The sequence below is a fragment of the Juglans microcarpa x Juglans regia genome, chromosome 3D, assembly GCF_004785595.1.
Source record: "Juglans microcarpa x Juglans regia isolate MS1-56 chromosome 3D, Jm3101_v1.0, whole genome shotgun sequence".
NCBI classification, from domain to species: Eukaryota; Viridiplantae; Streptophyta; class Magnoliopsida; order Fagales; family Juglandaceae; genus Juglans; species Juglans microcarpa x Juglans regia.
The window spans coordinates 37,273,802-37,301,741 of NC_054598.1; the positions used below are offsets into that span (position 1 = coordinate 37,273,802).

The following is a 27,940-nucleotide window of genomic DNA, read 5'->3' on the forward strand; positions in this document are numbered from 1 at the left end:
GTTAAGAGAAGTGCTAAATTAACTTTGAAATCTTATAAAAAGTAAACTAAAATAATAATGTAGTTGATTTGATAAGTTAAATTTACGTGATACATTAAAATATATCAATTTATAAATCTATTCTTTTTTTTTATAAGAGTAGTGTGTAGAATAAACATTTTTAGATTGATCAAACTTCTCGTGTACTGAAAGAAAAGAAAGCGAAAGCAAGATATAAGAGCACTGGTATTAAATTATCCAAATGTCAATGTTTGTAAATATTTGCTTAATTTATCTTTAAAATGTCAACATTAGATTAGTCAACTGCATATAATATCATAACTTTGAGCTACAATGATTTCTTCCCACCGGTCATTTTTCGATTATCTAGCACTAATTAAGCATCATAGTCAAGCCCACATGAGATAACTTTTTAAGGAAGTCTTTTTTGACCGGACGATAAACGTTAAATATAGTTATAAGTTGTATAATATATTTATTTTGAAAAAAATTAAAATTTATTATTAAAAAACTAATTTTTTAATGTAAATTTTATATTCTCATTTCTTTCAAAAGGAGTGCATGGCTTTGCGTAACCCATCACTGTAAGGAAAATACTCTAGTCATAAAGAGATTATACAAAATAATCTCATAAACTGTTGTAGTTTAATGTAACTCGTTAGATTATGAAATTATATTATTATAAAATAAATATAACAGATCAGATAAAATTATATTAATTTATGAGATTATTTATTTATTTTTAAAGACGTTGCTACGTCCACAGATAATTATTACCGAAATTCTCTACCGAACACTCAAAACATTTTTTTTTATTTTTTTACTTTTTCTTTCATCATTTTTTAAATTATTTAGATATTTTTAAAAATAAAAAGAAAATCTTATATTCATTTAAAAATATTTATTTAATCGTTAAGTAAAAAAAAAAAAAATGGTAGAAGATTTCTTCTGTAGGAATAGTATTTTCCTTTTTTTAATCCATTCGTAGCTCATGAGTTGACATAAAGGATGGTTACAGCAGCATGTTATTTACCTGGAAGAGAGAAGCTGTTTTTGTAGGCACAGCTGATCTCCTTTTCACTCCTCTTTGAATTTTGAAATATCCGAATTCCATCTCAAAAGGGAAGGATGCCTAACCTGAAATGAAAACCTATAATTCCATTATTCAAGTCAACCTTTGCTGCTTTAGTTTATTGCCCAGTCCTATTTTTAGGTAGACTGATCTCCTCCATTGAAAAGTCTGTAATTATTGCAACAAAAAATACGTCATCAAGTTGCTGATAGGTATGGCCATTCGTGTTCGTGAGGTCTAATTTTAGGATAATGGTATTCTTGCAGTCGGATCACTATTCCTTTATTATTTATATTATATTTAAAATTTTTTACTTTTTTATTATTTTCTTTTAAATATTTTTTTAATATCTTTAATCATTAAGAAAAAATTAAAAAAATATATAATTTTACTAATAGTCACTTTCTTAACCATTAAGTAAAATAAAAAATTAAATATAAAAAGAATAATAAATGGGTAATAAAAAAGTAATAATCCTATTATATTTCCTAATTTTAACCAAGGATTTATAAGGAAAAGAAGTCTATTGTTGGAATTTTTTAAATGAGTAATACTACGTATAATCATGGAATATACAAGCATCACGCAATTGTTTTAAAAAAGAGTGAAATCCACAAAAGAAGGTTTTCACTCCATATCATTGTTCTCACTTTGACAAACCAATTATTAGGATGAGAAAAGTTTCAGGCCGGATGGGTGTGAAAGAATTATTCACACTAGCCAATAACAAAACGCCGCATAGGCATTCTAAGATGAGGAACTCTGCACCCGCATGTACTCAACGCCATCTCCTTCTTTCTCTCCCTCGCCATCTCCTTCTTTCTCTCCCTCTCCCTCTCCCATCTGCGTTCGTCATTTCGAAGCCAGCCCTCTCCTTTCTCTCCCTCTTGAGCCCCATCTACATTGATTTTAGCAGCACTCGATGTCGACGAACTGGTTTGAAAGGTAAAAAAATTTCTATTTGGGGCTTCTTTGTGCGATTTCTTTCATTCTTGACAATCTTTTCTTTAGGTCTGTTTGGTCTATTTCGGATGGGTGTGAAAGCCCCAAAACATCATCTTCTATTTGGTCTGTGGTCATGGAACCTGCATGATTATTTTTTTCAAAACACTTTGTTCGCATGATTGAAACTCTTGAAAGCTAGAAAGATGATGCAAAAGCTGTGATGTTATTGACCAAAAACCACAGAGAACCTCAAGAAGATTCAACATGACGGCTGAGGTTGAAAATCTTCAAAGTTTATTTCTATTTTGAGCCCCACTTTTTTCATTTTTTCTCCTGGACCAAGAAGTGGATGGTGAAAGCACCAAAATGGCCCCTCATTCACAAGACTATATACAAAGATGGGGGCTTGGGAGGGAGAGAAAGGAAAGAAAAGAGAGGGTTGGCTTCGAAATGACAAACGTAAATGGGGGAGGGAGAGGGAGAGAAAGAAGGAGAGGGCGTCGAGTGCATGCGGGTGCAGAGTTTCTAATCTTGGAATGCCTACGTGGCATTTTGTTATTGGCCGGTGTGAACAATTCTTTCACAACCATTCGGCCCCAAGCTTTTGTCTATCAGGATACGTATTACTATGTGCGGTTATAACTTTAAAAGCCTACAATTTGGAAGGGGTTTGGTATGTTTTTGTCATATGTGACTAGGGCTGAGCTCCGACTCCGACGTAGTCGGAGTTGTTGTTTCCGACCTCCGACTTCGACAAGAGTCAGAGCCAAAATGATCCTCCGACTCCGAACTGGAGTCGGAGTCGGACTCCGATCGGAGGTCGGAGCTCCGACCTCCGAATGGCAGCTCCAACCTCTGTACATACTATAGCTAGCCGGATTAAAGCAAATGTCTACTACCATTAATGCATGCTTGTTCTGGTTGACATAAATAAACAGGTTTCACAGGCCGCCGAGATCGAGTAGGCATATATACCGAGTTTTGGTTTGGCCCCAAATATTAACGTGCATTAATATATAGTTAATGAACATTTTGTAATCATCACAATTAATTGGACGTTTGAATAATACCATTCTTTATTTTAAATTTAATCATCTCTAATTATTTATGTCAACGCGTAACATTTTAAGTAGTTTTATATATCTATTACTTGAATGAACATATGCTTAAAATATGTCGTATTTGTAATCGTGACTATGTATAATTACAAAATCTAAAATAAAGAACATCATTTATCATGTTTTAGAATATAATAATGAAAAAAATATGAACTTTGGATTGCATTACATATGAATAGTTACAATGACGATCTCTAGATCATGATTGTTGTATGAGTGAGTACGTCATGTCATGGTTAAGAAATTCTTGAATTCTGCATGCTTTATTTCCTTTGATACTTTTTTCTAGCTGATGATTTCCGAAATATGATCAGGGATGCAATCTAATAGAGAGGATATAAGAAGATATTTTGATTTGATATTATCTTTAGAAAAAGCTCTTTTCTCTGGTATCTCGGTGGGCTACTTATCCTACGTCTTTGCTCGGGATATAATTACATAAATATAACTACATAAATATAATCACCAAAGCCAAAGTCCAAATCTGTAAGATAAAAATACTGAAAAGATTAAAAAAAAAACCTTAAATACAATAGTTTAAAAAGTAAATAACATGTATGATATAGCAATAAGTTATAACAGTCACATTTATAACGTAATAACAATATTGACTTAGCCTTGAAATATAACTACATAAAAATTAAACACGGATTTCACTCAAATGTTTTTTGTTCCATTGGTCATGCCTGAAATGAAGATAGAAAGTTGCAATCAATAAATGAAAAAAAAATGATAATAAAAAATTGAACACGGTAAAAGTATAATTTGATTCTTACCAAGACTCTCAAGGGGCGTCCGTTCCAGACTCTTAATCATCGGCAATTATGTTAGAGTTCACAATTAGATCTATAAAATCATAAAAATTAGAAGTTAGAAACATTAAAAACAATTAAATCATCATTTAAAAGCATATAGACTTACCTGATTTAAGTCTATAGCTCTCGGCATCAACGCCAACGGTATCTAGTCCAATGAGCGTTTCACTTATCCAATTCTGTGTGCAAACGAGGGCCTCCAAGGTTGACAGTGACAATGAACTCCGATAAGCATCCAACACGTGACCTCCAGTGCTAAATGCTGACTCTGAGGCAACCGTAGTGACAAAAATGACTAGCACATCTCGGGCTACACGGGAAAGGACTGGATACTTGGTAGAATTAACTTTCCACCAAGTTAATAACTGAAATACATCACTAGGTGCCTCGACAGCTTCCATAAAATATTGTTCAACCTTAGATGTACAATGCATAATATTCCTTGTTGACATGAGTTGATGATACTGTCGTATAATACGATGGCCTCTAACCCCTACAGATGGGTCAGTATCACCTGAGGAAACTGTTGATCCCGTCGGCCTCGAATGTGAGGAGCTACCAGCTGCGGATGAAGGCTAACAACTATTACTGTAGTGATTATATAAGTCATCAATATCACTTCTTAGTAATGTAATAAACTCTGCAGCCTTCACTGCCCCGAGGACGGAATTTACCCAAAATTCTAGAACGGTCAACTTAACTCGGGAGTCAAGGATCACAGCTACAAATAACAATCTATTTATCTTCTCAATATTCCCCCAATATTTATCATATTTGGTCTTCATCCTCGTAGCCATAACAGATAACAATCCATCAGAGTCAGTACAACTATTTTCCAACTGGAAGTGAAGCTCCGAGAGCTCGCTGAAGAATGAGTTCACAGTCGTATATTTGGATCCAGATAGCCGCATGGTTATGTCATAAAAAATTCTTAAAAATTCAACAAAGTAGCTCACACTGGTCCAATCATGTGCGTCCGGCGCATCGAGCCCCCGTCCTGCTGGCTCCAACAAAGCATACCTCAGGCCCCTATCCTCGACCTCCATCCGCTCGAATGCTTTTTGGTACTTCTGTGCCACATCCAACATCATGTATGTAGAGTTCCATCGAGTCGGAACGTCCAAGCACAACATACTAGAGCATTCAATTTTAAGATCTTCTGCAATTGCCTTAAACTTTACAAGCCTTTGAGGAGAACCCCTCACATATCGTACAATATTGCGGACTCGGGTTATGGAATCATTAACCTCTTTTAACCCCTCAACAACTATGAGGTTAATAATATGAGCATAACATCGAACGTGAATAAACTCGTGGGCCCGAATGACATCATCTCTCACCGTCGTGTTCCGCTTAAACCATTCAATTGCTGTTTCATTGGTACTGGCATTGTCAACTGTAATACACAGCACTTTTTGAATTCCTCAGTTCTTTAAACAATCATCCACCTTCGCCCCAATGGATGCACTTTTATGATCCACAATATCTTTAAAGCCAATAATTTTTTTATGCAAAATCCACTCACTGTCAATGTAGTATGCTGTAATACACATGTAGCAGACGTTCTGTATAGACGTCCATGTGTCAGTCATAAATGACACTCTCTAGCCAGTGGTAATAAACATCTTCCTCATCTCTGCCTTGTCTTTCGCATGTCTCTTCATACAATCTCGCATCACCGTATACCGTGATGGAATGGGAAGTCGTGGCTCAACAAAGTTTCGAAACTTTCGAAAGCCTGTTTTCTCGACTGTGGTAAATGGCATCTCATCAGTAATTATCATCTCTGTAAGCATGTTCCTCAACATCTTCTCACTGTATTGAGGGATGACCAATTTCTTAGTCTGTGTACCATCAGTGGCTGTAGAAGTTTGGTAATTGAGGTTGATCTGATCAGTGGCCGCCAATCCCTTCGCTATCTTATATCATTGGCAACCATTTAGATGTGCTATTAACACACTGGTACCTTGCTTCTTCGAATGGCATCTACAAAGTGATCCACAGTAATGGCTACTGGGTTCGCCACATCACCAGAAATTTTGGTGAAATGCTCCCATGTCCACGACCTCTTTTTAGAAGGCCGTGGTGGTTGATCTTACTCAATGGGCATTTCCTCCTCTTCGTTGAACATATCTTCATCCTCTATATCAACTGGAAGTGGGAGTCGACTACTCGCACAAGATGTAGCTGCTCTAGATGTAGCTGCCCTAAATATGTGTCTAGGGATGGAAGTACCCACCAGTGTAGGAGTTGTAGCATTGGCATCCACCACACCCCCTTGTAGATGATCATCTCCACTACATTTAGGATCCATATCACAATCAATGAAGCTGAAAAAATAAATTAGAAGCAAAAAATTAGTTTAAAAATAAACTAGGCTATATCAATGAAGCTAGAATGCATCTAGTTAGTTAGTTAGTTTGTTTGTTTTTCAAACCTCAATAAAAACATATAACACCACCACAAATAAATGGAGCAACTCCTACTAAACTATTCGGTTTGAGAACATACAAGTTGAGACTTGAGAGTAAACATCTATCAAACCTTATGAGTTTAACTTGCCTAAAATTATAAAGACAGGCCGATCGAGAAAGAAATATGTAGCTAACACCCTAATTACGTACGTCTTACGATCAATTTAGATTTAGAATTCACATCTCAATTGTGCTATTATTTTTAGAAATGCTCCCATGTCAAGTGCTGCATGCATTAATATCTATGCATTGGCCTGGTGCAATCAAAAAGTCAACCAGCTGCAGAATTTTGAGTTAAAAAAGCCCATAAAATATGGATTTAATGTACTTTTTTTCTTGGCAGGATTTAATATTATTGTGTAAAGGGAGATCATGAAAGCATAAAGTACTCCTGCAAGAAGAATCTTACATCGACCTTGTAAATTTTATAAGGAAAACATCCTAAATTTACAGGAGATACATAAATATATAGCAAAAAAGAAAATAACATGTTAAATAAATATATAATTATTGAAGGCTAAATATTAAAGCCTAATTATAAGTATTCATACTAGCTAATTAAATCCTCTCATAAATTAATTAAGATGAAAGTATATAAAGGAGTAGTACGTACGTAGATTTTAAAGCGCACATAATTAATTAGGTAAAGTCATAATTAAGTAGAATTAATGCATGAAAATCGAGGAGGGTGTGGTGGGAAGTGGGATTTGCATTGGAGAAAAATCAGCGGAGGAGAGCCCGTGCCTTCTTGGAAAGAATACATGCATGCACTACCTACCAAACCAAACCATTTCTTCTCCCTGTCAATTTCAAACAGGAAAAAAAAAAAAAACAAAAAAAACAAAATTACCCGGAGGGCAATTTTTGTTATTTGTTAGTAGCTTTAATGATAGACAATGTGTCTATATTAAGCCTCTCCTTTGATCAACAGGGTCCCTTGGAAATTGAAATGCTACTACATGTCTTCCAAATAGAAAAAAGTATGAAAGCATAATGGCATTGGTCAGCGATTTAGTTGTCTTTTTTTATTAACCCAGATATCAAAAACCCACAAGGGCAAGACAGCATTGAGTAAGAAAAGAGGCATTGGTGCATAATATTTATTTTAATTTCATGATGTTTGATCTGCGTACACCCAACGAAAAGCTTCGTATATATTTTATGTTAACAACAGAGAGCTCATTTCTTGATTCAAATAGCCCATTTACATCTCTTGATTCTCTTGCACATTTTATCAAACACATTACATGCATACAACACAACATACAATTCATCAAACACATTTCTTTACTACAAATTTATAAAACCAATTCACAAGAATCACTCAAATATCCAATTCATAAGAGACAAAATGAAAAAAAAATTAAATTGCTAGTGATGGAATTTAGGGCTCGGAACCCCTTACTCTCACCGTAGGTGGAAGTTGAACAGAGGAGTAATGAGGAACGGCAGCACGCCGACAATAGAGACCCTCGACGTGAGACATGAGACACTTTAGCTACTCACTGGTTCGGACTCCGTGAGACAAGTGAGAGAATTGAGAAGGAAGACCGAAGAAGGAAGGGGGTCCTGCTTTTTGGACCCCCTAGTGTGATGAAACGACGCCGTTCCACTTAAACATTAAGTGGAACGGCGTTGCTTAATTTTTTTTTTTTTAAAACTCAGCTGTAAAACGAGCTGGGTTTTTGTTTTTAAAAAAATCAGAGTCGGAGTAGGAGTCGGAGCCGCAGGAAGCTCCGATTCCGACTCCGACTCCGATCATCTATTCGGAGCTACTCCGAATTCATATGACTCCGACTCTGTCGGAGTCAGAATCAGAACGGATGTTGGGCGGAGTCAGAAATTTCAGAATTTTGCACAGTCCTATATGTGACCTTGCTTATAAAAAAAATGCAAAAGATATCAACGAGATCCTATCCTGCTTTATTTTACTTCAAGTAGTTAATATTTTTTGTTTTTATTTTTAAAAATTAACTTATTAACCTAGAAAAGCATGCCACACGCATTAGGGTGTGCAAAATTTCAAAAATTCTGACTCCGTCCGAATTCCGTTCCGATTATGACTTTGACGGAGTGGTAAAAAATCGGAGTAGCTCTTAATAAATAGTCGGAGTCGGAGTTCGGAGCTTCGAGGAGCTCTGAACTCCAAACTTCGACTCCGATTTTTTTAATTTAAAAAAATCCAGATGTAAAACGACGTCATTTTACATCTGGATTAAAAAAAAAAAAACTAAACGACGCCGTTGAATGGCGTCATTTCATCACACGGGGTGTCCAAAATGCAGGACCCCCTTCCCTTCTTCCTTCTCCTTCTTCTCTGAACCTCTCGGATCTCCTCTGCAACTCGCAGCCTTTGTTCCCTCTCTGTTGCCGCCGTTGCCTCTTTGCACCTCTGTAGTGCGTTAACTCCGTTCTCCTTCACTTCTCATGCCAACCTCCATTCAGTTTCAGCCTTTAGTGTGAAATTGTTCGACTCCAAGCCCTGAATCAAGGAAATTTAATTTATGTTTTATTTTTTTCCATGTTGTTGGGTTGCCTATTAGTTGTTTTGGTGAGAAATTGTTGTGATTCTTGTGAAGTTGTGTTGTAGTAAGGAAATGTGATAGAATTGAACATTAGTGATGCATTGGACCGTGCAAACCAGTATGCATGCAATGTGTTTGATAAAGCATGTAAGAGATCCTACTCCTTCAAAAATCAAAACCACATGAGCCAATAGAACAAAGTTAGTAATATAAATTGTAGAATAGTAAACTAATAAACTAATATAATTAAAATTCAGTACTTTTTAATTTCATTCTAATAAACTAAAATCTTGTAGAGATGCAGGCCGATTCTTTGTACAATCTGTGTAATCTATCTACATATAAGGCTACTTAATGTTTAATGGAATATTTTAGGAGAATTTGGGCCAAAGAAAAAATGAAGTGCACGTGTTACACGTCACTGCATTAGCTAGGTTTTGATGATTTTAGTGAAGATTGGAGCTAGACATGATTGGTGTAGAGCTAGCAAAAGCTACAACTTCACAAGAAAAAAAAAAAAAAAAGCTAGCAAGAGCTACGTATGAAGGATATATATATATATATCGTACTTGATCTGCAGATAACAAAAGCTATAAGTTTCTTGTAAAAAAAAAAAGTGGGGTTTGAAGCTTGGATGATAGCCTGTCATTAGATTATATATATTATTGCTATATATTCATATGATCAACTTTTCTTTTACTTTATTATAATCAAGTTCACTTATATAATTGATACAATACTATCACTAATGTGATTAATAAAAAACATTATTAATATTTCGGTTTTTCATGATTGTAATAGATTTTACAATATTATCAATAAACTTATGATTATACTTACATGGACACAAAAGATCAAAAGGATAAGAAAGACATGTGAAAGAGTTTTAATAAAGTAGTCTTGCATATTGAAGCGCCACAAATCAATATTGGCATTACCCTAAGAAACCCTAACCAATATACTTAGATTCCACCACATATCATAGACAAGGTCATCACATTCACTGCCATATAATGTATTCAGACCCCAATTAAAGAAGAGAAATCACTGTCAAGCTGGGGTCTCCTTGCCTGCACCTTTCTTGAGTCATCAAGTCATATCTACAAAATTTTTTTTTTTTTGAATGATTCTTCCTCCATTTGTTTAATTGGTTCTTCTAATTTTTTCTTTCTATATTATTTTTCATACGCAAGCATTATCGTCAGATCATGCATATTAGGCAGTGAACGTGAGTTATGATTTATTTCAGTGGTCACAAGACACTCCATCTTAAATGAGTTGATGCCTTTCAATGAATTGATGTCTTTGTTCATGTATGTTTGTTTATGTTTAGCTTCTAATTTATTTTTCTCCATCTTAATTTCTTAAATGAGTTTATGCCTTTTAATATAGCTTAGTTATTTTTTAAACTAATTTTTTGCTTCTAATTTATTTTTTTAGCTTATTAGATTGTGATATAGATCCTACACCTAGTGGAGACGATCGTCCACAAGGGGATGTGGCGAATGCTAGTGCTGCTGCTCCTACACCGATGGGTACTTCCACCCTTAGAGCCACATCTAGGGTAGTTATATCTAGAGCAGTTACATCATGTGCGAGTAGTTGACTCCCAATAGATATAGAGGGCGATGATATTCAACGAAGAGGAGGAGATGCCCATTGAGCACGATCAACCACCACGACCTTCTAAAAAGAGGTTGTGAACATGAGAGCATTTCACCAAAATTCCTAGTGATCGTGCGAACCCGCAAGCAAGATGCTACTACTGTGGGCAACTTTGTGGTTGCCATTCGAAGAAGCAAGGCACTAGTGTGTTAATAGCACATCTAAATGGTTGCCAACAATATAAGATCGCGAAGGGATTGGCAGCCACTAATTAGACCAAACTCAGTTACGAAACTTCTACGGCCACTAATAGTACACAGGCTAAAAAATTGGTCATCCCTCAATACAATGAGAAGATGTCGAGGGACATGCTTGCAGAGATGATAATTACTGAAGAGATGCCCTTTACCACAGTCAACAAAAGAGGCTTTAGAAAATTTGTACAAACTATTGAGCAATGATTTCTCATTCCATCACAGTATACGGTGATGCGAGATTGTATGAAAAGGCATGCGAAGGAGAATGCAGAGATGAGGAAGATGTTTATTACCACTGGCCAGAGAGTGTCATTTACGACTGATACATGGAAATCCATACAGAACGTCTACTAAATGTGTATCACAGCACACTACAATGACAGTGAGTGAATTTTGCATAAAAGAATTATTGTCTTCAAAGAAATTGTGGATCATAAAGGTGCATTCATTGGAGTGAAGATGCGTGATTATATAAAGGATTGAAGAATTCGAAAAGTGTTGTGTATTACAGTTGACAATGCCAGTGCCAATGAAACAGCAATTGATTGGTTCAAGTGAAATACGATGGTGAAAGATGATGTCATTTGAGCCCACTAGTTTATTCATGTTCGATGCTGTGCTCATATCATCAAACTCATAGTTGTTGAGGGGTTAAAAGAGGTTGATGATTCCATTACCAGAGTCCGCAACATTGTGCGATATGTGAGGAGTTCCCCCCCCCCCCCAAAAATCTTGACAAGTTTAAGACAATAGCAGAAGATCTTCAAATTGGATATTCTAGTATATTGTACTTGGACGTTCCGACTCGATAGAACTCTATATACATAATGTTGGATGTGGCACAAAAGTACTAAAGAGTGTTCGAGCGGATGGAGGTCGAAGATGGGGGCCTGAGGTATGCTTTGCTGGAGCCAGCAAGACATGGGCTCGGTACGCCGGACGCACATGATTGAACTAGTGTGAGGTACTTTGTTCAATTTTTGAAAATTTTTTATGACCTAACCATGCGAATATCTGGAATATCAACTCATTGCAACGAGGAATATTATGCAGTGTACGTTTGAGGTTGAATGATATTTTATGGAAGCTGTCGAGGCAACTAGTGGTATATTTCAATTATTAACTTGGTAGTAGGTTAATTCCACCGACTATCCAGTCTTTTCCCATATAGCTCGAGATGTGCTAGTCATTCTTGTCACTACGATTGTCTCAGAGTCAACGTTTAGCACTGGAGGTCGCGTGTTGGTTGGTTATCAGAGTTCATTGTCACCGTCAACCGTGGAGGCCCTCGTTTGTACATAGAATTGGATAAGTGAAAAGTCCATTGGACTTGATACCGTTGTCGCTGATGCCGAGAGCTATAGGCTTTATATGCTTTTAAATGATTATTTAATTATTTTTAATGTTTCTAACTTCTACTTTTTATGATCTATAAGATCTAATTATGAACCCCTTATCTTGATGTGCTATGTCTCTATAGAAATCTTACAAAAATAAGTTTACACACTGGCGTGGCTAAAAGCGATACGTTAAATCTACTAATGTACTTTATAATTCAATGTACCATATCAAGCCACATCAATTTATTAAAAAAAAATTATAAAACCAAACCAAGCATTTCTCTTAATTGATTCGAATTAAAAAGAAAAGGGTATTTATTAATACTTTTCTTTTTCCTCCAGAGCAAGGTATAATTGATGCTTTTATTTTCCTAAGCAAGGTAGCAAGTGATATTTCTTAATTTTCTGAGCAAGGTATTAAGACATTTGAATTTTCTTGAGCAAGTTAATGATCGATGTTTCTATTTCCTAGGGTAAGCCATTAATTGATATTTGGGTTAGCATCCTTATCCTATTGGTATTGTATCACCCAACACTACACTCAAGAAGTAAATTACCACGGTTAGATTATAATTGCAGTCAGACATTGTCTGGATCAGTAGATCAATCAGTAGCGGACAAGATATATAAGCTTGTTTTTTCTGTATATAAGTAAATCATTAGGAATTGCACCATTCACATGGATATAATAATCATTTTCAACAGTAAAGATTATTCGTCGTGCCTGAAGGTTGCAGTCAGAGTAAGAGAAATTAGATTCCAAGTCTTTTCCTTATCTCACTGGAAGATATATCCATGCGGAACCTCTCTTCTGGTATTGATATAAACATGTCTTGTAACTCTTCTGGAATGTCCAATTCTTCGAGAACCTGCAGAAGGTTTATACATTGGCATTCATGAAAATGATATCTTGACCAGAAATAAGATCGATGAGAAACTAGTGTGAAGACGTAGCAGACATACCTTGAAAGTACCATCGACATTACGACCACCCACAAGGAAAGTGCATCCTGTGTTCTTACATCCGAGGAGTATCTCTATCATCTTCTTGTAGTTTCCATCATAGTATTTGGGCTGAAAAGGCAATATATATGTTTTGGTAACAATATGCTAAATCATCATGCAATGTGATGCTTCAACCTTCACAATATCTATTATCTAATCCCATGAAACAACTAGACATAAACTTCTTAAAAAATCTAAATATTAAAGGTTCTATTTTTTACTGCTTTTCTATATCGCCTTCACTGTATGTTCTGGGGATTTAAGTGCAAGTTTAGTTAAAGAAGCTTCCCCTGGTCTTAAATTTATCAGGCTGTGAAAGTGTTTCTTCCCTCTTATAAATGAGATTTTGCAGGTTTTATTAATTGTTTTAGTAATTACTTTATGTAACTAAAAACATTTGTTTCAAATTAATAAAGCAGTAACTATTCTCTAAAGTTCATATGTGATTGGATTTATAAATTTCTTGTACGAACCTTTTTCTTTTATCGATCTTGTCTGAACTTATTTTAACAGTTTTCTGCAAATTTTATGTGGATTGTTTACATGTAAACAAGTCGTTAAAAGTTGGGTGCCCATTAAATCAAATTCAGGGGATTGTTTGAAATTTCTCTGAAATCTTATTTCTTCCTATTTTTTGCACCAATGATCAGTCCAGATTCCATATAAGTTGTTTTATTGGTCTTCCCGAACTCAAAACTACAGTCTACCTCTAAATGCTAGCAAATAGATTGAGAACACAATGTATGCTACAAGATAACATAATTTTGCCCAGTAGTCACAGCCCCATCTGGAGGACAAAAGATTTAGAGATTTTCCTAGGAGCAAAATATATGAAAGTAATTGCATTCTTCTCAAAAACCTGACACCAGAAATTGATTTCAAGGAAAAGAGGTTCAAACAAATGAAAATCTTAGCTAGATGGATATATCAGAGAATGTGATTTTTTTTTTTTTTTAGTTAATAAGAGATTTTATTCCAAGTAAATAAGCATAGCCCAAATACACATGATGTATACAAGTGAGTACTCCTAAATACTAGCTAAAGCAAAAACAGTACTAAAATAAAACATGACAAATGTTCCCATCCCTTACAAGATTCTTCACCCAAAAACTTAAAAGTGCTAAAGAAAAAATCCCTAAACTCCCCCATAGAACATTCACAAGTAAGCTTAAACAGAGAATGTGATTTAATAACATCTGCTTTACTTCCATTGAAATAGAAAACAATGATGATGATGATAATGATATAAATGAACCATATGTCAGGCAAATAAGCTTAAAATTACCGTACATTAATTAACCTTGCTGCAGTGTCAGCACCAATTACAAAAGCAGAGCCTGGAAATAGCTCAGCTTTCTTATAAAAAAAGGGCTGATTGGATATAATTACTGTCTTCCCTGCCATTCAAAGAGAGAAATCATTAGGAAGCTGGGAAATATATTAGATATAGAGCTGCTATCTTGAACAACAATCAGTTTAATGAAAATTTGAGAATAAAGAAAAAGGTGCAAATTGTTTTCCAATAAGAAAAATATATTGTTCAACCATGGAATTCCCAACACCATACGAATCATAGGCCGATCACCAACATGTATCAATCCTAGATCAGCATAAATATGTATGCATACGAAAACAGTGAAACTAAATATAGAACCTCTCACCAAATTTTTCAAACTGCTTGACACGATCTTTGATTTGGGATACTGATAGTGGAGGTTTGTCGGCATTAACTGCAGATATTTCAAAACACGGATATCCGTCACCACAAATGCTGCACAAAAGATAAGTAAAACGGATGATAAGTGTTTCATATATATTTTCATTAGCATTGGGATACATAGTCTGTGAGTTGTATGTAAATGTTTAAACTAGAAAACAATTTCTTGAAGGTTTCCTTAAGGAGAAAACCCAACATCCTCCAAAATAAATGTATATCCCACATTCCCATTTTGATTTGCACTGAGATCATTCATAAATTTTTTTGAAATGTTTCGTATATTCCATATCTGGTATTTAATCACTTAACTAAAGTAAAAGTTCAGGAAAAAGGAAAAATTAGTCATTAGCCAATTGACGTAAGAGACATAAGCTCTTTTCCAGTTGCTATTTTTCTAAGATTCAATGGTTTTCTTTTTTATTTTATCTTAAAAGCAGATTAAAGTAATTGCTAACCAGACCTAGGCCAACCAAAACACCCTAACGAAATCTCAAGGACCATGCAGGCCACATAATCAGCGAGACCCCTGAAGAAACACAAAGTCACAACAATTTTTTTTTTGGCACCGGGTGTCCCGGGGGTGCACAGGCTCTCGGCAAGGAGTTTCTTGCAAGTGCACCTCGGGTAATTCAAAGGGAAGTTCCCCCCAATCCTATGGCCCCTAGAAATTTTTTGCATCCAAGAGTATTCAAACCTTAGACCCAGAGGGAGCATACCACCAAGATTAAGGCCTTTACCACTTGAGCCAACTCCTAGGGGGTTACAAAAACAGAAAAGTTGTATGAAAGAGAGTTGTCAGTTAAGGCTTTGTTGAGCTCAAATGGCCCAAAAAAGGAAGAAAAAGGTAAAACCAATACAAACCCTCCCAAAACAAAGCTCACAGTCTCCAAAAAGAGAAATTATAGTCTCTACTAGTTTCTAGCAACATGAGAATCCTCCCGATACCAAAGGATAGCACAATCAATGTGAAGAATAGCTAGCACATGCAACTTTCTGGAAACCAGCCATCTAAAACGTGACAGCTTCTAGAATATAATCAATATACCTAGCAGCAACTTCCAAGAGCTTGAGGTGGCCATCATGTAACGGATTGAAAGAACCAGATAGAATTATCTTCCTTTCACTGCTTGATGTATTTGTGTCTGCAAAACAGTTCCTAGATGATTGACAGAAAACAAAAACTAAAATTCACTATACTAATCGAGATTGATACGAGCCAAAGGTCAATACCGCTTGAAAATGGAAAGATCTTAAAGCATATTTGCCCATTTATAAGTTGCTCCAATTGTTGATCGACATCGAAATACTTTTCACATTCATCAGATACATCAGATTCTGTCAATCCAGTATCAAATGTCGCTGTAACTCTGCATGCATTTGCCATTGCCTGTAACCAAAAAATAAGAGTCTAATTAAAATGCAAGTGTATTTTAGTGAAAACATAAGAAACAGATTGACGAGCTAGATCAAGCATGTCATGTTTAGCAAAACCGGTTGTAAAGAAACAAAGGGAATGCTTTCTGTTGCCAAAAAATCCTTTTCTCAAAAATAAGCAGAGAAAACACATTATTGGCAAAGGAGATAAAAACAATTAGCTCCTCAAATATCAAATATTTGAATGATTAGACTTGATTATCGTTTTTACATTCAACGCATACCTTAAGTAAAATATGACTTGAAACCTTGTCTTCTTGCTCTCTAGTTTGCAAACCCTACATTAGTCAAGTAACAGGACATAAACACACGTCACAATAATTACAATTAGATGAGAACCTAAATTATACCATAAATACCTTTGACAGTGTAACTGTAGATACCCAAAGCCGGTCAGCTGTCCTCGTTGACAAGCAAAACCTGTATATGATGATGAAACAAAAGGCTAAGCAGGGATGAGTTAAAAATAAATAAAAAATCTCATATCAGAAGGAACCTTGCAAAAAAAAAAAAAAGAATTTTACATACTACAAGATCAGGAATTTTCAACAAATGAATATTAGAAAACTAACTTAAAAAATAAACTTGCAAGACCAATAGTAATATTCTAAATATGATTTAATTCCAATCTCTAGCTGAGATTATCTTTTTCAATGCCTAAACATTGAGCCGACAAGCAGAAATGGAGAAATGTATTATTAATAGCTACAAGACCAAAACAGGGTGCAAAAAACCGAAAGCCCTTCTATTAAGTTCAGACTATCCTCTATACAGATAGATATGTCACCATGAGCAACTACACCGATCTTTATATGTATTTGTTACGTCTGAATCTGCTCTGAAGAGAAAGGTTTAGATCTTTCGATCTTATGTCGTGAGGGATGTGACCCATGTTAGGTCCATAAGATACCACAACTTTTGGTGTTCTATGATTCACCTCCAAATAGCGAGTAGGTAGTTCAATCCTTTTTATTATTCTCTTAACACCAACTATATCGATCTGACTATTTAGTAAATAGAAAGCGGAGAAGTGTGCTAATGGAAGGCATAATTTGTACCGAATAGTTAGATAAAGATGCCTAAGTTAGTTAAATAATGTCATGTTCATAAAACCCATGAATCCATTAAAGTTGCCAATTTTCTCGAGAACAAGAAATGCAATTCACTACTCTAAAAAAAGGCTTATTCGCAAGAGAAAATGAGTTCCTCTGTCTGTTCATCCATGATCTTTCTTCTTGATACTAAAAATTAGATAGAACATACCGATGGTCCCCAAGTTTTGGGCTCATGCTAGCCAAAGAACCGGTAAAACCCAAACCAACAACTGGATAACCTATTGATTTCACAAATAAAGGCCATATAAGCATATGATTAGCAAGGTTGTTAAACATTCAATCCTTTTTTTTGATAAGTAAGATATTAGCCATGTAATAAACATTTAATCCTTAAACTGATAATGCCAATGTAAAGCTCTGGAGAGAGTCTGGGGGCAGTCATAGTTCTGGCCAAACCCAGTTTAGAAAGGTGGGGAAGGAGTGGAATAAATAAGAGACCGAAATATGTGGAAAAGAAACATGTAAGCTCAGCTTCTGAAACTACAACAGTCAAATCATGTGCAAAAGTCAAATCATGGAAATCTCGTGATTAAAACTACAACACCTTGAAACAAAATAAAAAATCCAAGAGTTTCAAAATTTTGCAAAACAAGGATCATCAATTAAGAAATATTTTTTTTATATAACTAAGAAGTTTATTAAATTACATAATTAGGCATAGCCCAAATACACAGGAAGTGTACAAGAGAAAGACACCTAATTACAAGCTAACCCTGACAAACAGTACAAAAAAAATTAAGGTGCGATTTGGATAGTGAGTTGAGATGAAAGTTGAATAAAATGTTGTTAGAATATTATTTTTTAATAGTAATATTGTTTTGGGAATTGAAAAAGTTGAATTGTTTATTATATTTTGTGTGAGAATTTGGTAAAGTTGTAATGATGAGATGAGATGAGATAAAACATTTCTTGTATCCAAACGGGACCTAAGACTATTCCCATCCATTACAATAACCTAAGCCCAAACTTATAAAAAAAAAAAATAACCTAAGCCCAAAGCAGCAAAGTATGAAAAAGAAAGCTCTAATCCCTTCCACTGATCATTCTCTATACTCAAAACAGAGCCCATTCCTTGCATTCCATATGCACCACATAAGACAAAGAGGTACCATCTTCCAAGCGGTTGCTATTTGACGATTTCCTAGAATCCCTCTCCAAAACGCCAAAAAGTTCATCACCGTCTTGGGCATCACCCAAGCAATTCCCACCTTAGCAAAGACCTCGTCCCATAAAGCCTTCAACACATCATAATGAAGGAGAAGATGATCCGCCGATTCACCACATCGTTTGCAAAGAAAGCACCAATCCATTGCAATGACACCGCGCTTTCTCAACTTATTGATGGCAAGAATTTTCCTGTGAGAAGCCAACCACCCAAAGAAAGCTACCTTAAGAGACACCTTGCATCTCCAAATATTTTTCCAAGGAAAAAAGTCAGTAGAAGAATGTGGCAAAGATCTAACCGAGAATTTCTTATTACCAAACTAATTCCAAAGTAATCTATCCTCCCCTCCAGATTTTATGTTTAAAGCATAAAGCAATCTGTAAAGATCAGTAATGTCCCCCACTTCCCAATCCTAGATGTCTCTAATAAAGCTTACTAACCACTGAATAAATCCAGCAGTGTTATCCAAGTAATCAGCCATGGAAGCACCTTTATTCAAAGCAATTATGAAGAGAGAGGGGAAAACATTCTTCAAGGCCCCATCCCCACACCATAAGTCATGCCAAAAACTGATCTGGTTTCCCCCACCCACCTCAAATCTGAAATTTCTGAAGAACTCCTCCCATTCATTATGAATGAATTTCCACACTCCCACACCATATGCCCCTCTTATTGTTAACGGAGATAATTTAGGCTATAAATACATTGGAGATACTTACCTTGTATATCACTTAGGTGTTGGAAATATGGCAACACTGATGTGAAATCTCTTCTATATAATGAAAGGAAACCAAAAGGGCATTCAGACCATTTTGTCACTTATTTCGTTGGAGCACCAACCACCCCAAGTACTCCCATACTTGGCATCAATAACAATCCTCCAAAGAGCATCCCCTTCTTGATACCTCCACAGCCATTTCCCTAAAAGTGTCTTATTGAAAGTTTTCAGCTTTCTAATCCCCAAACCTCCCAATGAAAGAGGAGTACAAATCTTATCTCACTTAAGCAAATGGAATTTCTTCTCATTCTCCATTCCGCCCCACAAGAAAGCACGAAATATCCTTTCTATTCTATTAGCCACTCCTACAAGCAAAGGAAAAAGAGATAGGAAATAGGTTGGAATATTGGATAAGGTGCTCTTGATTAAAGTGATTCTACCACCTTTGGACAAATAAATCATTTTCCAACCAGCCAATCGACATTCAATATTCTCTATAATCCCGTCCAAAATTGCCTTGGATTTATGAGGTGCCCCCAAAGGAAGGTCAAGATACTTCATAGGCAAGCTAGAGACTTTGCAACCCAAAATATCAGTCAATTCCCCTAGATTATTGACCATACCTATAGGGATCATTTCAAACTTTGATAGGTTCACCTTTTAAGCCGGATACGGCTTCAAAACATAGCAAGAGTGCCCGTAAAGAGCGGATCTGATAAGGATTCGGCTTATAAAGGATCAAAGTGTCATCTGCCTAGAGTAAATGAAAAACATTAATGCTGCCATACGAAGGACTGCCCAAATGAAAAGCCCGAGATGAATCCCCTATCTACCGCCGCCTTCAACATTCTGCTCAACACATCCATAACTAAAACAAAGAGGAAAGGGGACAATGGATCCCCTTGTCTCGATCTTTGGGAGTTGTTAAAAAAACCAGCAGGTGTGCCATTAACCAAGACCGAAAATCTAACTATAGATATGCAATGCTTCATCCAATTACACCACCTCTCCCCAAAACCATATCTACCAAGGGAATAAACCAAAAACTCCCAATTGGCATGGTCAAAAAGCCTTCTCCATATCCCAATTTACAAAGGATGCTAGGAACACAGCCTCTGATTCTACTCTCCATGCACTCATTAGCAATAAGAACAGAGTCAAGTATTTGTCTTCCCTTGACAAAGGCATTTTGAAATTTTGTGATGATCTTCCCCATAACTACACTCAAACGGTTGGCGAGCACCTTCGAAATGATCTTGTACACTTCTAATAAGACTGATAGGAAGAAAATCCTTCACCTCCACGAACCAAACTTTTTGAGGAATAAGTGCAATGAACCGGCCCAGTGAGTCCTTTCTTCCGTGATGAACTGTTGGCACCAGTCCTACATTTTGTCTCTGTGGACCGAGAAGAAATGGGGCTCAGCGGGAAGAGGGGAGGCGTGCAAAGGTTTCCTCGGGCCAGACGGAGATTGGCCGTAGCATTAAGACTTTACTCAAATTTCATAAATGAGTGAAATTCAAGAAAAACATTCATGACGTCCTCCTTAACAATGTCCCAACATGCCTAAAAAAATATTATGGAAAATCTATTTGGACCCAGAGCTTTATCTATGTCCATTCCTCTTATCACGTTGAGCACCTACTCCTCTTCAAACATTCTCTCAACCCAAAGTGCACTAGGCTGGTCAATTGAATCAAACACCAGCCTATCAACCTTAGGACGCCAGGAATGAGGCTCCATAAGGAGCTTTTTATAAAAATGAATGATGTGGTCCTGAATTTCAGATCGATTCGTAATGACACTACCTTCCGAATGGAGCACCTCAATTGCGTTATTCCTTCGAAGAGAATTGGCAACTCTATGAAAGAACTTGGTGCACTTGGTCCCCTTCCTTCAACCAAAGGGTCCAAGACTTTTGTTGCCAAGAAATCTCCTTCATGAAAATGATTTTTTCCAGTTCAGTAGCAGCACCAAGTTTCCTTTCCTTCTCATCAACCGATAGAACCCCAACAACCTTTTTTTCATCAAAGAAAAGTAGCTCCTCAAAAGGAAACTTTTTCTGATCCATGATGTTCCCGAAGACTTCCTCATTCCATTTGCTCAAATCCTTTTTCAATGCTTAAAGTTTTCCTGCTAAAACAAAACTAGGTGTACCCGACAACTGATAAGAGGACCACCACTCTCTCACCTTATCTACAAACCCATTGGCTTTTAACCACATGTTCTCAAATTTAAATTATTTCCGCCTCTCATGAATACCTCCATAGTCCAAAAGGATGGGAAAATGATAGGAACTTAATCTAGGGAGATTTACATAAGTTAGGGAAATGCGCCTCCCAAGAAGAGGAAACAAGAAATCTGTCCAACCTGGACCATGCCCTCCCGTTCGACCAAGTGAAATTGCCTCTGCCAAAGGTAAATCAACCAAACCCAGGTCAAATTAAATCAGAAAAATCAACCATGGCCAGACCAATACAAGAATCCCCCGACCTTTCACAAAGAAACCGAGTGATGTTAAAATCGCCACCAATACACCACGCACCCTCCCACCAACTACACAAGCCAGAAATCTCATCCCAATGAAATCTTCTTTCACTATCAACATTAGGCCCATACACGAAACCATCATTCACATTCATAAAAGAACAAGCCACCAAATATTACCCAACGAATTCTTCGACCAGATTTACAACTCTTTTATCCCACATCAAAATAATACCCCCAAAGCCCCTTGAGAAGCTAAAGAGGCTCATCCCACATAAGAACAACCCCACAAACTTCTTATAATATTTCTGTCAATGAATTTCAGTTTGGTTTCTTGCAAACAAATGACATCTATTTCCATTCCCAAATCAGATTTCTTACACAAAGGCGCTTACACGGGTCATTCAACCCCATACATTCCAAGAGAGGATTTTTGGCTTCATATAACATTGTTGTTCATCCTGTCTTTGTGCCTACCTCTACTAGCACTACCTTCCTTGGTGTCATAATTGATAGAGCAAACCAATCTCTTAAGCTCTCTTTCTTTTTTTGACCAAGATCTAGCCAAGAAAGGTTGTCCCAATGGCGATGAGAAGAGCTTTAAATTGCTCTTTGAAACCTTCGCAAGAAATCCCTACACAATCATGGATTTCACCCACCTTCTGTAACACCCAATTAGAATGAGCACCTACACAAGAGCAAGCTGGAGGCATAAAGCAAATGGAACTAGGCTCATCCTCTGAATCTTCCAATCCATTAAGAGAAGCATCCACCCTAGATCCCCTGCATACCAATTATAAGTCAAGCTTTTCAATAGACCCATCATTCAAAATCCCCAAAACATCATCCTCAGTAGTGCACAAAACCCTAGAAAATTCCTCCTCAACATTCAACTGGGGAGACACCCTCTCAAATCCATAAAAAACGGCTTAACCAGAAGCTAAGGGGCGCAACTGGGGAGAATCCGAATGAATAGGGACACTAGGAGCGCTAGCAACGCCTTGAGGACCGGGAGAGACCTCATTACGCATGGCCAAAGAGGTTTCCTCAGCCTCTCCACCACTGCTCTCCCTATTCAAGACAGAAATCGGCACTAATTCAAGAGCTAGAAGGACATCGGCGACCTATTCTATGACGGTGAAGAGATGCCCTAAACGACCGCCCACAGTATTTGAGAAATATTCACACTCGGGCCTGAGGAAGAGGACCCAGAAGGGTGTTTGACCTGCCAAGATTTGGAAACGGGCCTTGAAGTCGGTCCTCCAGCCTTTTTGGTCAAGCCCAGCCCATTGCCCCATCCATTTGCCGTCTTAAGCCCATTGGCGACTGGTGAGAGTGAGTTTAAGGAGAGGTTTGGATTCAAAACTCATCCCAAATCATCTCATCTCATCTAATCATTATAACTTTCACAAACTTTCATACAAAATACAATAAACAATTCAATTTTTTCAAATCTCAAAACAAAAATAATATTAAAAAATAATATTCTAACAATATTTTATTCAACTTTCATCTTATCTTAACTCACTATCCAAACCTCTCCAAGTCAAGTGGGACATTTATCCCACTACTCAAGCCCATAACTAGATTCAAGCCCGTGTCTATTTTAGTCATTAAAACTTTAATCTTCTCCATGACACCTGATAGCTCAGCTCTGGCAACCCACAACACCCCTTCTACTTCTCCCACCATTGGGATACCCACAAAATACGAACCGCCACCCCCACATTCCTCCTTGTGATGCCACTTGTCAACATGTGATGAAAGCCGCGACCATTTTGAACATCATCGCCAATAACCTTCCCCTTCCTCTAACTGTCACCCTCCCCAGTATGTGAACTATTTCCTGCCGGAATAAATGTCGGTTTCTTCAAGACTGATACATATGAAGCACCCTTTGAGAGGGGGGCCCTCCCCGAAGGCAACAAACCATCGGACCCCTCCCTATACTGAACCTAAGCATTAATGGCCTGATCATTTTGAGCTCTGTTTTCATCTACCAGAACAGAGAATTTAGAGCCAACCACTGTGCAAGCGTTGAACCATGAAGTCTTCCCAGCCTCTACCTTCAGAGAACCCCTCTTATTCTCATTCCCATATTCGTTCAAAAGCAAGAAACGGTCCCTCGAATTGGCATGTCGCTGTATAATAAGGACATCATGGCGATCCCACAACTTTCTGACAAAACCATCCCGCCAAGGGTGAGCCAAGCAATCCTCCATCACCTTAACCACCCATGACACCGTCGACACACAAAGAGCTCGTTTGGATAGTGAGATGAGATGAGATGAGATGATTTTAAATAAGTTGAATAAAATATTGTTAGAATATTATTTTTTAATATTATTATTTTTTTATTTAAAAATATTGAATTGTTTATTTTGTATGTGAATTTGGAAAAGTTGTAATGATAAGATGAGATGAGATAGGTTGAGAGTGTTTCTATATCCAAATAAGGCCTAAGAAAAGACCACCATTCTGCTCCTCTTAGTAATGAGAATGAAACTTCCACCCCCATTCAAGGAAAAAAAAAATAATCTTTGATTCCACCTTCAAACATCTAGAGCTCGACATCAATCCCACCTCTCAAAAGAAAAGAAAAAGACCAACAGAAATAAATGATTTCCCGATTAGGCAAAGAAGAGAAAGGACAAGATTAGTTCCGGCGAGAAGCGCCAGAATTAGTCATAGTTGACCGTCAAAGAGAAAGTCAGAGAGAGAGGGACAAATCCCCGTAAAATTTAAGAAGTATTTTTGCAATAATAATCTACTGATTTCTGGTTGCAGCATCTTGCATTGAAGATTAATGAGAAACTTTTTACTTGATCTTCTTAATCCACATCCACAGATGAATAAACTAATCCAGTTTGCAAAACTTGAGAATATCAGTCATAATAATAGTCCGGAGTAAAAATTCTTCAAAAGTCAAATCATTGAAATCTCTTAATTAAAACTACAACAGCTTGAAACAAAATCAAAATTCCAAGAGTTTCAAAGTTTTGCAAGACAGGGATTGTTGATTAAGAAATATTTTTGCAATAATAATTGACTGATTTCTGGTTGCAGCATCTTGCAGTGTAGATCCATTTTTACTTGCTCCTTCTTAATCCACATCCACACATGCCTAAACTAATCAGAGTTGGACACAATCTGAATGTTTTAACTTTTAATTAAATGTTGTAAGCCTATCAAAATTGGAAGCCTACACTGATTATCGGCCATGCCTAAAAATGTTGTAACAAGCTCCGATTCAGTAACTGCTTTTTGCATTAAAATTTTGAACAATACCATCCTCTCGAAAAAGACATATTACTACGGAGAACTTTTAATTATTGGAACAGTACTTTTATCACTTAAAAGGCATAAAATGACCAATAAATTAAGCACGCTATAAGCTGGAAAACAATATATGAATACCAATCACTACAACTATTACGTCATTTCAGGAAGTGAACATATTCTCAGGACCATTACTGACCCGGCCTAGAGAGCTTGAGTGCGCGGTTATAAGCCGACAAAGCCATTTCTTCTGCCGTTTGTTGGCTACAAAACTGAGCAGGAATCTACAACAAAATTTGCAAACAAAAATAAATCCAATGAACTACAAAATTCAATTGAGAATTGGATAAAGGACGGAAACCACGAAAAATTTTACAACCTTGCCAAGTAATTGGATCATGGACATTCGGGAATAAGGTATCACGGCTTCAAGGACTGTATTTGAAGCTCCAGGCACCGACAGCAACCACCCTATAACCTGAGCATATGTTCTATTATCGATTAATGAAAAACCCATTCATTCATTCATGTTTATGTAGTATAGACACATATTATGGATAGTGAGAGAGAGAGAGAGAGAGAGAGAGACCAGAGAGGCTCCGCCGGCGAGATAGAGAACAGCCTGATTGGAACTCGAATGAACAGATTCAACGACGGCGCGGATGCAAGCGTCCGTCATTGTCTTCACGTCTCTACTCTGAGATCAAATCTTTGTTCATCCGGGCATCCTGCGATGGATTATGTAGGACCACTCAACATCGTCCTTCGATTCCTTTGTACTTGTTTTAGACAACCAGCGAGAGCGTAACTTGAACACAGGGTGTCCGGCGTCAATCGGTTGGGCAGACCGAAATTAAACCGTTTCACTAGTTAATTTTAAATTAATTTTATATAAATATTAAAATCATAATATTTATAAAAATTATAAAATTAACTACAAGTCTAAAATTATAATTCAAATAATAAAAATATCAAAATTAAAATCTTAATAATTTTATTTTTATATATAAAGATATAATTTTAATTTTAACTTTATGAACAGATTATAACGAGTCAAAACAGATTGATTCGTTATCAATTCGTTAAGAAATCGTATTTTAATGAGTTATCATATTTTGATCTAAATCTATTAAAGTTAAATTTTAATCTATTTTTATTATATTATATTCGTATTAAAGTTATATTCGTGTTATATATTGTTATGTCGCACTGCACGCAGTGGATTAGCCAGATAGCTCGCACTGCACGCAGCGGATTCCTTCGTTTATGAATGATCCCTTTATTTTCCTCCAAAGTTGGGCCGCTCCTTCGCCCACAGCGTGAAGCGTAATGCTAAATACTTGAAATGCTTCAGCCCATGTTTTGTAGGCCACATGGGCCTGGCCATGCGGAGATTACCCTCGTTTTGAATATGGGTCGGGGGCATCTTATTATCCTTATATTCACAAGGGCTAACCTAAAACAGCATGCTTTACGTATTGTATCAGATTTAATTCACTAAAAACAAACAAAAGTTAACGTCCATTTGGATAATAAGAATATTTTATCTCATTTTATTTTATTCCATCATTATAATTTTTTTAAATTTTTATATAAAATATAATAAATAATTTAATTTTTTCAAATCTCAAAATAATAATAATATTAAAAAAATAATATTCTAATAATATTTTATTCAACTTTCATCTCAACTCATCTCATCTTAACTCATTATCCAAACGGCACCTAAAACAGCATGCTTAGATTGAACAATATCCTTCTTGAATATGATGTTATGAGTTGCATACTATAATTGGAGCTCTCCTAAATCCTCTCTCGCGCTATAAGCTTGCTGATAACATTCATTGAAATACTTGAGTTGGTCTTCTCTAATAATATCATATTAAGATCTTCTATAGAGTTTTAAAACTTAGAACGTATGTGAGATATGTGAAGTGTGAGTCCTATAGTATTTATTGATGTAGACAGATCTCTTGGTTAAAAGTTTGCAAGCCAACCCAAGAAGGTGGACGGGATTAAAAAAAAAAAAATGGTCTTCATAAAGTGGTACAAGCTCTCCAAGTCAACTATCATGGAGACTATTGGAAGAGATAGAGAAACGATGCAAAATACATATTGGAGCATGAGTGAAAATTGTCATAAAAGAGGAGTTCCAAACAAAATTAAAGGAAAGTGTTAAGAGCACAAATGACGTATTGGCATCATGTTCTATTGATCAGCAAACTTGATCCTATTTGGGTTTTAATTAAGTATATATAGTTAAGTTGAGGTAGAGTTTGGTTAGAGATCCATCACAAAAAAGGTTCAAAAACTAGCTAAACCTAAAGTTAGCTTGATATTGGAGGGGTTGATGTTGGCTCAAACTAAACTGTATAAGACTGCGTTTGGATGTTAAGCTGAGTTGAGCTCTCTATGAATAATAGTGAGTTGAGATGGTGAAATGAGTTACGTGGAGCTCACTTAAGATGAGTTTAGATATGTTTAGATGTTAAGATGAATTTAAATATATTTATAGGAAGTTAAAAAAAGATTGTGAGTTTCACGTGTAAAGAAGTGTGAGTTGAAAAATATTGTAGGTCCCTCGTATAAATAAATTTTGAATTGAGATGAGTTTAGTAATTTGAAAGTTGGGTATTTAGATATTAGAAGTGGTCCAAATATGAACTGAACTTAATTAAATTGAGTATAGTTAAGGAACCAAACGAGCCTAAAACACTTGGCATTTGCTCGAGCGAGAATGTGGTAGAAATCATGCTCAAAGTGCACTCAACTCCGGCTTAAACAAGATTGAAATATTGCAATTCTAATAGATTTTGGAGTTTCTATATGTGACATGACTAAGCCAATAACCTATATAAACAATATTATA

General features: G+C 36.3%; 1 protein-coding gene across 2 annotated transcripts; it reads right to left on the bottom strand.

The window, feature by feature from the left end:
• Positions 1-12,778: 12,778 nt before the first annotated feature.
• On the bottom strand, positions 12,779-25,895 carry LOC121255616. 2 transcript variants are annotated; one of them, XM_041156012.1, is made up of 12 exons: positions 25,661-25,895; positions 25,451-25,549; positions 25,271-25,355; positions 17,571-17,640; positions 16,667-16,727; positions 16,532-16,585; positions 16,104-16,260; positions 15,919-16,015; positions 14,818-14,927; positions 14,447-14,553; positions 13,115-13,225; positions 12,779-13,020 (listed from the first exon to the last, which is right to left on the bottom strand). In XM_041156012.1, exons 1-12 carry the CDS (start codon positions 25,748-25,750, stop codon positions 12,904-12,906), a joined length of 1,158 nt encoding a protein of 385 aa, XP_041011946.1. In that variant the 5' UTR covers positions 25,751-25,895; the 3' UTR covers positions 12,779-12,903. The 2 variants fall into 2 exon arrangements, with proteins under 2 accessions (XP_041011946.1, XP_041011947.1); XM_041156013.1 differs by having other exon boundaries at positions 25,451-25,562.
• Positions 25,896-27,940: the final 2,045 nt, after the last annotated feature.

Bases quoted from the DNA above. Each gene is read 5' to 3' on its own strand.
- LOC121255616 (XM_041156012.1), bottom strand. From the start codon at position 25,750: ATGACGGACGCTTGCATCCGCGCCGTCGTTGAATCTGTTCATTCGAGT. The intron at 14,554-14,817 runs GTGAGAGGTTCT...TTTGAATGGCAG, and splicing joins CAAGCAGTTTGAAAAATTTG to GGAAGACAGTAATTATATCC. The intron at 13,226-14,446 runs GTACGGTAATTT...TTGCCTTTTCAG, and splicing joins CTGCAGCAAGGTTAATTAAT to CCCAAATACTATGATGGAAA.